The sequence below is a fragment of the Grus americana genome, chromosome 20 (assembly GCF_028858705.1).
Source record: "Grus americana isolate bGruAme1 chromosome 20, bGruAme1.mat, whole genome shotgun sequence".
NCBI classification, from domain to species: Eukaryota; Metazoa; Chordata; class Aves; order Gruiformes; family Gruidae; genus Grus; species Grus americana.
The window spans coordinates 8,823,984-8,836,625 of NC_072871.1; the positions used below are offsets into that span (position 1 = coordinate 8,823,984).

Below are 12,642 nucleotides of genomic sequence, written 5' to 3' on the forward strand. Positions count from 1 at the left end.
TTTTGAATTTCAGTTATTTACAATAATTTGTTCATAGGTACTTTTTAATATTCTGAGCAGCAGAAGCAAGGAAGAAACCTGTGTTGCCTAGGAAGCGTATATGTAAAGTTTCGGCAGCGTTACTTGCCTATGTCTTGGTCTTTCTAGCTGTACTTTAAAGGCACGTTGCAAATGTGCTTTGCTTACAATATTCTACTGCAATCAGATTTTTTTACTATATAAATGTACTGATCACTCAAAATTAACTACAATTGGATGTTTGAATCCTGCCTCTTCATTAGAGATGGGCATCCACTGAAATTTTCAGAGAGAGATTTCTCTGTCTCCTTCCTCAGTTTCCCCAGCCCCAAGGAAGTGCTTTCTGTCTTCCACCAAGGGCAGACGTGTGTCCAAGAGCACAAAGCGAGGAGTTCAGACAACCTGTGTAACTGGTTTTAGCTTGTGCGTTAAATGCCCATGTGTATTGCCAGTTATCAGAATTCTTCTAGCATAGACTGAGCTTACATTTGAATTTGTCACATTAGAGTTGTCCTCTAAGAGAGCTGGTTTTATTGTTGGGTTGTGAGATTTTTTGGGTACTTTATCAGGCAGCTTTGAAGTTTCCATAAAAGTGACAGAACATATTTTTTCTCAGAGCAGTATCGTGTATTTAAGAAGCTGTATGTGAAACATCATCAATTTTATTATTCCAAGACCTAGCTCCCCAAAAGTTAGGGGAAAGATACTGCAATTAAAAAGTACTCTGACATAAGACATACTGCTTTCGTTCGCTAAGCCACATACTTGATGTAGTGTAATAGGAGGATGAAATTTGGTTATATTTTTTTGTTAAGGACACTTGTTTTTGTAATATCATGAATCAACAATTATTTTCTCTCTTCCCAGAGAAATCTGACAGAGTATTTTGTAGCAGTTGATGTCAACAACATGCTGCATCTCTATGCCAGTATGCTGTACGAACGCCGCATCCTCATTTGTTGTAGTAAGCTGAGCACTGTAAGTAAAATGCAGAATAATTTTTTCTAGTCACAGTACTTTTTCTTAAATGACAGCCATTTATTGGAAATGATCTGATGATCTCCAGGTCCCTCTTCCAACTTCAGCTATGCAACCTCAGCTCAATTTTGTGGTTCTATGTGATGAATTTAGTGAACTTCTGTTGGCCTCTAATGTTCAAATGAAAAAGGGGGTTTGGATACAGGAATTCTTGATGTTATTTGGTACATAAATGTACAAACATTCATGCTGTAGCAAAGTCCCTTTTTCATAATTTACTTGACAGGAAAAAAAAAAAAAGATAAATGATACTGTCAGATGGATGTTCCAGTAACCTTCTCTGGATGGACCAAAGGAGTGGGCTAAAATACATTGACAATCCACAGTTTTGCAGTTTCGTTTGATAAGGTGTAGTCTTAATGCTACTTAGGCTCCATCAAGGGTCTGGGAGATGAAAGCTACTGGATACTCTCGAGTACTCTCTTCTAAAAATGGCTGGACATCAAAACAAGCACACAGCTTGATTTAGTTCATAGTTTTGTGTTATGTGTTTCAAGGTTTATCAGTCAATAAGATTGTGATTTTCTTATAAAAGAAAATGTTAAGTTTTCATTCTGTTTGCTCTGTAAATGGGTATTGATTGCTTTCCTTTATGAATGATGAGCATAATATGGTTTAGCGAATTTTGCTTTCTAGTGCTATGGACTAAGTACTTGAGCAGGCCTTTCTAAAATACAAGCTTGCATTTCCAGTTGTATGGTATTAACTAGTCTTTTACTGCATGACCGTGACCTACTTTGTGTTTGAGATTAAAATTGCTTCATAGAATTGTAAATACTATGGAGGGCTGAAATTATGTACATAAAATCATGTAAGGATGGTCTGTCGATACAGGGCAGGAAAATGAAAGAGAGTAAGACTTCATACTTAATCTCAAAATTATTACAATATTGTTTTAAAAGGTAAGTGAACCTAGGAGAGTTAGACTTACCTCTGGGACCTATTAATAATTATTAAATATTTACAATCAATCCCACATTTAACCCAAAGAATTTAAGTATTATAAACTTTAATATCATAGAAAACTTGTAAAATCTTAACTTTTGTATCTGCCAAGTGTTCTATTTCCTCCCTACTAAAATAAGCAAAGATACATCCAGGCCTGGTAATTGAATAAGTTGAAAAAGAGAGGTGTTTATTTCAAAAACCTAAAGAATGAAAAGAATAGTAAATTATCAGAGAGGAGGAAAGAAGAGAATGGCTATCCAAAGCATTTCAAAATTTGTGTGGTGGTTGGTTTAATCTCTCGCTTTGTGACAGAGCCTGGGAAGAAGAATTACTTACCTGTCACGTTGCCTTCCTTAATGAGCCATTTCACAAGTAGGGTTGTGTTTTCTTTCCTATCTTTCTGCTATTTCTCTTCCTTTTGCCTCTGTCCAAGATAAAAGCATGTCTGGTTCTTTGGTAGGGAGGGGTATTCATACTGTGTGTTCTTAGCTTACAACTTTATATAGAAACTGCTCCAAGACTGGAGTGACAGTGTAAGACAGGTTTGAAGTGTTGGGCTGGAGCCAGTGAATCCTTGCCTGCACGCTCTGCTCTGCGTGTTCCAGCAGTAGGAACAAGCTGCATTATTTTATTTCAAACTGTGCTCAGCGGAAGCCAAGACCTTGTAACTGGAAATGTACCAAACTCAGAATTCTGAAAGTAAAGTGAGGGTGGTGTGGTGGTGAGGGGGATTGGCTGCTTTGTTTTTAGTTTTTTGGGTTTTTAACAAATAAGTGGAAAGGGACCTGTTTGCAGTTCATTTCTTTTAACTTTGAGAGATATGCCACACTTCATGCTTAAGGCTTAAATTTAGTATCAGGTAAGAGAGAAAATTAAACAGTCCTGGGTAGAAAGTCCTTTATGGTTGAATGAATTCTGTGCTATAATGCATCATACCAAATTCAAATTTTGATTTGAAATATCCTTAATAGAGTTAACTTGAATAAGATTTAGAGGTAACTGAATGAGGCTGTGTTTACTAGCTATTTTATAAACCATGTGTGCTGAACGTGTGGAAGATTTATTGCTGTTTTCTTGGATTTTTTTCTTTTCCTACAAAAGGAAACTCACGTAATTTCTCAAAATGTTAAAGCAATTATTCATGTTAAATTTCTTTACGTATTCTGTGATCTAACTACTCATGAAAAGCCAAATATGAACCATAAAACCCTGTGCTTGGCAAAAGACCACCTGCTGTGGTGGGAGCGTGCTGTTGCAGAAATGAAACAAGGGCTTTCTTTGCGTCCAGTATTCTGTCTTCGATCATAGCTGGCCCATGCAGCCCTGCCTCAACAAGGTACGTTAGCTGTTTGTGCCGAGGGCAGCAGCAGGCTGCCTCTCCTCATAGAAGGGTGGCTTACACGAAGCCTGGTGACTCCTAAAAGACTTAAACTTGTGAATTTCTGGTATGGTTCTGTTTGGCTCCATCAGACTGAGGTGAATTTCTTTACGTAATTTTTCTGTTCTTTTTTGAGTGTTAGTACAAAGCAAAAAATACCATTCTGGCATGGATGCTCTTTTGTTCCTGGGAGCTGAGAGCTGGCCGTGTCACTGTGCACGCTCTGACGCACAGCCTCCTGGACCCTGGCTGGGTTCTGACAGGCTCTGCGGATAAGCAGTGGTGGTCCTTAGGAAAAGGCAACATATGATTGATTAATACCTTCAGCAAATGTCCTCGTGATGCAACACAGCTAAGAGCTCGCACAGTTCTTGTTCTACAGCAGTCTTACGACTACCATTTTAAACGTACAAGCTCTTCCTTCCCAAGAGCTCTCTTGCTTCCTCGCAACCTGCCAGTACAGGTCTTGACCTCCATCCACAGCCTTTGCAACAGCCCTGCTTTCACTACTTAATTCTTATGTAGCTCAGTCCTAAGCTTTCTGCTTGGTTTTTAGCCCTGATTAATGCAGAAAAATAACCTTACAAACACACGAAAGGTGGTGATTTTTCCCTGTGTATATTGCACATTTGTAGCCCTGTACTACACCTGTAAAACTGCAGTGCGTATGCATTGGAAGAGAGAGGGTAAAATGTACTGGGAAATGGCCTGCTGGGATTCAGCATCAGTTGATAACTTTTATGTGTGTAACAAAATCTCATTGATTTAATTTGGTCAAATAAGGCTTTTAGAGTACTAAATATAAAACTGCGAAAAGTGAATTAGTGAATCAGTTCTATCTTACATCGCTATCTCTTTACATTTTCTAGCGACAGCTGCAGGAAGCTGAGGTAGTGGAACTAATCTTATTTCAAAATGCTGGATTCCTATAGTTTTGACAGTTGGGCATTTCTCAGGCTGCCTTATTATTAAGTGCTTGTTTTCTGTATGGCAATCACTAATCAGGTGAGGTCTCCAGCAAATATGCTATTTCTTTTTTATGAGCCCTTATCTTGGCAGAGTTGAAGGACAGTACTGGTGCTTACCCATGGTAGTATGTTATTTGAATTCATGCCAGATAGCAAGGTGGGAGTACATCTCAAAAATAAGTGACAGGTTCTGCTCAGATGTCTGCAGTGTTGAGCATTATGTCTGTTTAATCTTTTCTTGCTGAGTTTTAAAACCAATGGGAGGGGGGCTGGGAAGGGGCCTCCTTGGATTACTGAGTTCACTCCTCTACAGCAGCACCCATGTTATATAATAACACCAGGAAATAATCCGTTTGATCCTCACAGAAGCATTTTTTAAGTAAGAATTAAATTTTTAAACAGACATCTTTTTGATTTGGGGAACAGAAACAGAAATCATGAAGGATTTAGGAACATAGAGGGAAAACTACAGTGGGAAAGCATGCCCTTTTTTGCTGCTGCGTATTTTGGAACAAGGCTATGCCGTTCGTCTAATCTGTGAGAGAGCAGCATCTTCCTCAGTAGGATTAATATAAAGATAAATCAAAATATAATGGGATAGGGATAAATCTTTAGTGTTTTGTGAATCATAAATATAGAATAAATTCAAGATTTTATAGCTTCTAACTTTTGCTTTAATTAGTGTCCCGACATACTAATATTTCCATCCCATATGGAACATAAAATAACGCTCACCTGCTGTACCCTGTCTGCTTCCAAAGACGCTGTTTCCTTAGGACGGTGGTTCAAATCTAGTTTAATTTCTTGTGTGTTCTCACTGATGGAAACACATTATCAGCACTGGGATGCTTTTGAGCTTTGTGGACCGCCTTGTTATGACACTTGCCAAACCAAGCGGTGCTAAGGTGAGGAGTGACTGTGTAGCTTTTGTGGGAGACAGAAGGGAAAATCTGAGGGATATTAAAAGAGAGTCAGACAACACTGTGCCTCCAGATGTTATCTATATTTCTTGAGAGAGAAATTGGGGAGATACTGAAGTGGATGTTAAGATGGATGGAGGTGAAACGGTACTATTTGTGCAGATGAACGTCAAGAAAATTTTTGGCCAAATTATCTATCGTTTGATATGGTAGAGAATTGGTAAAGAATGTAGGCCAAGAGATGGACATAATAGACAAGACAGAAGCTAGGGATGCAAACAGATTTTGTTTGCAGTGCCTGTAAGTGGTGCAACTGTACCTCAGTGAGCAGCTTTCTGTGTAGAGAAGCTTCATTGCTGCTCACTAAAATGCAGCTGCTGAAGTCTGAAGAAAGTAAGATCAAAATAGATTCTGGAAAAGAAACACAAGAAGAGAGATGAATCTGAAGAATAAGATCTGATTTCAGAAATTTACATTTGGAGTTGAAAGTTGGGCATGATAGCATTCTCCATTAAATAAACTACAGTTCTTTGAGCTGTATTTCTGTGAAAACACTTGAAACCTGTCACAATGAGGACTAGAACTAGTGAATGCATAAACAAAGGCTACCGGGAAAGAGTAAATATGACCTTTGCAAAAGAAATCCATGCCTCAAATCTTAAAGATCTTTAAAAATCTACATAAGATTGAACAATGTTGAATTCTGCAAAGCTATTAAATTTTCACAGCGTAGGAGAGTTTGACCCTCTTGAGGGTAAACAACTGGCTAAAAGTTTGAGGGGGAAAAAGGGTGAGGAAAATTACCAGTTTTCCTAATCGGGCAAGTTGCTAAGCAGTCCAACAGTGCTCTATTCTGGAACCTGTTCAATGTCCTCATGAAAAACAGCTTTTAAAAAGTGGAGAAAATGTTGTAGCAGTCATTTTTGTTGCCTAGCATGGATAAATATAAAATAATGCTTATGGGATGAAACAATTTTAACTATATAAGCAGTCATGGTCTGAATAACTGAAGTAATTATTACCACTCAGAAAGAGATACTGGAGGTTTTTTAAAAAAAGAGAGAGAGATCGATCTATGAAAATGCCAGCTTATTACTCAGTTGAAGGCTTAGAAGCCAAGAAATTATTATAAAGGGAGTAGAGAACAAAAAAAGAGGGCATAATGCCACTAGGTATGTTCATGGCTTGCCCACGTTGTGACTTTTGCAGGAGTTCTTATCTGCTCCAAATAAAAAATGATAAAGTAAGACAGTGAAAAGTATGGAGAAGGGTAACAAGAACAAGCAAATACACAAAATAATCTCTCAGTTAGGGAAAGTGGAATAGATTAGAGCTCTTCACTCAGCCTGGTAAAGGTACTGAGGAGGCAGAGAACTTGATAGAAATGTAGAAGATCATGTGTGGCCCTTAGAAGATAAGTAGGAGATGATTCTTTTATTTATTGTCTCAAAATGCTCAAAACTCAGAGCACACACTGAAACTGTGAGGGAACAGGCTCAAAATGAAGAGACAGGGCAGCACTTTTCAATGTATTTATTTGAATTCATTGGCACATGAAGTGTGAGCTGCAAGCTGCTGGGGACGGAGAAAATGGGCAATACCAATTTTATTGATGAATGTGTTCATCAGTGGTTTTAGTAATTTGTGTTGACCACTGTTGGACAGAATAGTGGGAGACGGGATTTTTGATCTGTCTTAGTAGTCTGTTCTTTTTCTTAGGTTTTCCTTGATTAGGTGATAGGGATAATTTGAACTCAAAAACATTATTAAGCAGACAGATTATTCATATATTTTAGCCACGATAACAATATCTCTCAACTAGGTGCAAGGCGTAGCTTAAAATTCTGGCTTTTAAACTCGAGGGGTTTTATGTCTGAAATGTTTATTAGGTCCTGTATCGGTTTACACCTGGCATACTGGGTCTTAGGTTCTACATTATTTTTAAAACCCCGTGTCTATTTTGAGCTGTAAATTGCAAAGCATATTTTGGTTCATCTTTATAGTCACTTTTCTGCTTTTGAGAAACACCTGCTCGCAAAGCCCATACCTCACTGTGATTCTTATCTGAACGACACTGCAGAGGAACACAGGAATTCTCCCCAAAAATCCATGTTCCTTGGTGCGTTCTCAGTGCTCATCCAGATCTGTATTGTTCGGAGGCTTAAAAATAACACATAAAATATGTGCCTGTCTTCCATTTTCTTGCCTAATGACCTGTATTTTAATCAGAAACCCGGGTTCTGTTACTTACAGAAACTGCGTTGGAATTAGATAAAGGCTTTGGTATTGAACATAAGCCAAACTAGATCCAGACTTGTAGCTGATCTTCCCTGACATGGAGCCTTAAGAGACTCTGTTAGCTCATCTAGACCATTTTCTTTGTCAGTCGTGGGTTCCCTATGAAGTGGTATATAATTCAGTAGTCTATCTTGATGGAAACAATAATAATGAGGGTCATCTATTTTTTTTTTAAGGCTACACTACATCTACCTGAATTAGGATTAATGTCACTATTTGTCTTTGCTTAGTTTCATCTTGCACAACTTCAGGCCGCCACAAAGACCTCAGTCCTTTACAATTTGTTTTTTCGGTATTTGTGAGCAGTGTTCTCCTTCCTCCTATTGTCCAGACAAGCATTATATGCTTTATTTCATCATACCTTCACGTAACTGGTAGGTGTTGTTGAGTATTGTTTTCAAAATGTGTCTCACAAGTGAAACACATTGTAGTGCTTGTGCTGGGTATCATTTGAGATTAAAAGACATGCTAAACTGCAAAGCACTGTCAGCGTGGATGTGATTGCCTGTCACCTCTTAGTCTTTTCCTTGTATGTGTCTATTTGTTGGAGTGTTCTAACTTATTTATTTATTATCTGTTTTCCCAAGTGTGTTTGCGTGTTCACATCCTCCTCTTACAGTATTTTGACTAGAGCTTTTGCTGAGATTTCCTTGTTGACGATTACCACCTTCTCCATTTTAATATCCTTAGTGAATGTGACAAATATCCTGCTTATCTTCTTTCCCAAATTATTAATTATCATTTGAAATAGGATTGAGAGACGTAATTTCCTCCAAAGCTCTGTGAGGATTCTCCCCACAGCTTGAGTGGCACCTGTGTTTCCTCTTTGAGATCTTTTTCATTTGGTACCTGCCACCATCAAAACTATTCTGAATGACTTTTTAAAAATATAACTGAGAAATTCAATGGATTAAGTGATTTGGTGAGGGGCAATTAGATAAAAATTCCTATTAAATACTAAAAGTGTAATCACTGAGTTTAGTATGAAACGCATGCCACTCACACTGTGTCTTCCTCAGCTCAAATATTTTTTCAGTTTGTGTTATAATTTCAATGCAGTTTTATGATATTTAATGGATGGTAATTACCAAGATTGAGAGATTTGCCTTTACTATTTTTTAGTTCCCTTTTTGTTTTCATTTCCATGTTTCTGTTGCTTTATAGAACACTGGGTGTTCTTTTCAGGTTTTGTTCATTGAATGAATCATGTTCTCAGCTGTTTACAGTCAGTCAAATGACAACCACCATAAACCAGTTATGTTTCACCCACCAATACCCTTTTTTTAACAAAAACACTGTATATTTTGTAATAAAGCATGTTGATATGAAAGCAGAATTGATTCTTTACTTTTTTTCTTCTAACTTTATATCTTTATGCTAGGTTTTTGTCTAATTTATGATCCTGTTTTAATATGTGTTTTTCAGTTAACTGCCTGCATTCATGGGTCTGCAGCTATGCTCTACCCGATGTTCTGGCAGCATGTCTACATTCCTGTTCTGCCCCCACATCTATTGGACTACTGTTGGTAAGGCTATATATATGTGTGTGTATATGTATATATATTTTATATATATATATATCACTTAGATTCACAACAGTTTTCACATTTCTGTATAGTAAGTCTTAAGTCCTCTTATGATGCAACTGTTACTCTAAAAATATATAGGCATATTAAGGAAGCAACGAACCTAGTAAGTAAAAAAAAAAATTTATTTTCATGGCAAGATATAATTGTCTATAAGTTTGTTGAAATACTCTAATATGAGTGGTTACTATGGAACGCTGCAACTTAGATACTGTGTCATTAAAATCTGTTTTCAGCATATCTGTGTTAAATGTTAACATTTGAATTAAGACTCCAGTGGTAGAGGACATAGTGGAGGAGGTACTCTCTTTTTTCTGCTTTCCTGATCTACTTCTGGGGGCGGGGGAAAGCTATTCATTTTCCTGTGGTCATCTTCTGTTACTGGTGTGTGCTTACAACATGATCTTTACCTTATTTAGGGGAACAAATATAAACCTTTCAAAAACTTACTCATTATCATAATGTGACAAGTTTTGGTATAGCCCACGAGCAACCTCATCTAATGCCAAAGCTGACTCTGTTTTTACCAGTGGCCTTGGGCCAGTTGCCCCCCTGAGGTTCCTTCTAACCTGTTCTGTAATGATTCCACACTGTTTGGGTGGGTGAGAAGCCCCCTTGTTCACTGCTGAGTCTCCAGATTAGCATGTCTCTAGGCGTATGTCTTGGACTCCGTGGTTAATAGTTCAGAAGCCTGTCTGCAGCGCCCCTCAAACAGTCTCTCAGTTTTTACTTTCTTTTCTAGTGCAAAGTCCAAGAGTTTAGCCTAATCAGCCCTAACATCATCTCTCCCGTTTGCTGTGCACAGGAGTGGTGAATGAGTGCTCTGAGTAATTAACAAAGAGGGAGTTTAAAATGCTGCTGCTTTTAGTTGCTCAGCTGTTAGTTACTGCTTCCCACGCTCAGTTTGTGTGACTTGCCCTTTTTTTAATTCCCTCTGTGTACGTAGCGGAGAGATGAAGTTTGCCCAGAAAGAGTGGCCTTACCCTTGGCTTCCTTGAGAAGTTAAACTTTCAAGCCCTGTTAGAGAGTTAGTGGCGTTGTTGCCTGGGCACGCAGGGATGGACTTAGTGAGGCCAAAGCTTGGCTGGAGTTAAACTGAGGGATGTAAAGGGTACCGAGAGGCTTCTACAAGCTTGGAAGTTAAAGGAAAGCACAAGGAAAATGTGAATCTGCTGCTGCGTGGTCATGTAGTCAAGTGATGAAGGATGCAGGAAAGGCTCAGGGACTCAATGCCTTTGTCTCTTCTGGCAAGGTCTGCTGGCTGGCCTTGTGTGAGGCAGAAATGTTTGTGGGAGCGTGGTGCTTAATGCACTTTGGGGAATGGTTTGCAAACATAGAAACAGCCTCCCTCTGCCCCCAAGTATTTTAAAAAGAGCTTCTCAGAAAAAAACAAACTGAAACTTACTGTGCCGTATGATACCGTATTTTAAGTGTGGCTCTTAATGTGGAGGTCGGCTGGGTATTTAAGAGTGATAGTGTTCCATGTGACGTTTCCTCTGCGTTTAAGCAAGAGTAAGGAACCAGCCGGGATAACTAGCATTTTTAAGTGAAGTGCTAGGAACTGAAACATGTAGATTTAAAGGAAGCTTGTTCCTCCACAGATGATTTAAATGTTAAGTATGTGCCTATGTCGAAGATACACGGAATGGAATCTAAAAACTATTATCTCCTGTAGAAATGAACCTTCAATTTACTCACTGCACAGGAAGGGCAGATTCTAGTCATTTGCACTGCCAGCGGGTGCCCTTTCTCTGCATAATGGGCTTCGCATGTGTAATTAACACATGAAGGCGGCTGCTGCCAGCTTTTTCTTCAGGTACATGCTGCTAGGAGTTTTCAGGACAACGATGTGGACCACAAGAGGCTTTTACGCTGGGTTTGAAGATTAGGTATTCATCGACTTTCTGACAAAGACATGTTAAAAGGGGCTAAGTCCACATCCCGCAGTTGGGAGCAGAAGTGTGCAAAAAGCAAACACTTGGGCAGTGTACCCAAGGAAATAAAGACACAAGTCATTGAGCTCTACTGAATGAATTCTTTCATGGTGTAACACCCTGTCCATACAACAAATGAGCCAGCTAGTGTGTGAAAAGTATGATTTAAAAATGTATAATTATTAGGCAGATTGTAATTGAATGCTCACAAATACAACTGATCGCCTTAGCCAGATATGAACTTTAATTGGAGAGGTACCTACATGCACTGTAATTGTCTGAATAAGTCAATTTAGGAATAATTTATGTGCCATAAATGTATTTCTCAAAATAGAGTCCATCTATTTGGTAACCATGTGAACTTAGAGACGTCATTTTTGCCTGGGAGGACTGAGAAATCAGCTCTGTGCTTTCCACTTTAAGGCGGTATTATTGCTTATTGGTGTCTGCCTCTTAAGGGAAATGACCTGAGATTATTTAAAATAAAACAGTTTAATTGTTTCTCTTGCAAATGTGACATAAGAATTTTAAAGAGCTGAAATGGAAACAAAATTTAAAGTAATGAGAATTCTTCAGTTCTTATGAATACAAAAATCACGTTCATTCAGTTGACTGTGTTTATTGACTCTGCCGTATGATGCTTTTGAATCTTCTCCTGCTCTTTTGAAATCACAGAAGGGAATATAGTCTGTATTACTCATGATCTCTGAACATTTTTGAAAAAGGTATATTCCACCTGCGATTATTTGCAGTGGAAACTTTTCATATAAAGGAAATTTCTAAGGTCCCAACTGATCTACTGACAGCTCCATGGTTGTGAAATTCAAATTTTGTTGTATTTCCTGGGGAGGGAAAGAGGACACAACACCTATTGGATCTTTCCAGAGCTGCAAACAGGTAGAATAGCTCTCTTTGCAGGGAGCGAGCAGGTATAATGACTAACTCTCCTCCTGCCACTCGAAGATCCTTTTGGCCAACTTCATGTAAGAGAAACTCCAGGCTCGGTGTGGAGAGTTCCCTTTAGCAGTTGAGAAGTGCGCTTTCCCAAGCGAGGCAGGAAAAGGTGGGTGGTTTGATGTTGTTACAAGTGAATGGCAACTCTACCACAAATGTGCTCAATATGAATCCATTTCACTAATGCTGTTAAAGCTCAAGTTTTTTCTATCGCATTTTGTCCCTTATTGACATTTTACACCAAAACACTGTGGTTTCTCATTTTTTCAGTTTACTCTTTGCTAATTTTTTCAACATATAATGCAGAAGAGGGGTAATTTTCTTCCCATTTCCCTCTTGAAAGGATTTTTTTAAACTTTATGTTCACCTGCGTTCCTCATTCACGTACCTAACCACAGAATTGAAAATGCCAAAAGCCTGTATCTGCAAAATGTTTGTTCTCGATACACTTGCTCTTTGTACTAGGGATGCTGAGCCAATAATAGTGGTGTAGTACCATGTAAGTGTATCTGGAATGACTTCAGTCATCTGATCCCTATCATTTTGATTAATTGAGGGGGGGTGGGGAGAGGAAGCAAGGGGAAGACTGCTATCCTTTAT

General features: G+C 38.5%; 1 protein-coding gene across 14 annotated transcripts in view; it reads left to right on the forward strand.

The window, feature by feature from the left end:
- DENND1A (DENN domain containing 1A) overlaps positions 1-12,642 on the forward strand; it is a 213,603-nt gene that overhangs the window by 97,076 nt on the left and 103,885 nt on the right. For all 14 annotated transcript variants that reach the window (XM_054848877.1, XM_054848881.1, XM_054848878.1 and 11 more), the window contains 2 exons: positions 886-996; positions 8,994-9,094. In XM_054848877.1, coding sequence (XP_054704852.1) covers positions 886-996; positions 8,994-9,094 — 212 coding nt within the window. The remainder of the gene's footprint in view (positions 1-885; positions 997-8,993; positions 9,095-12,642) is intronic.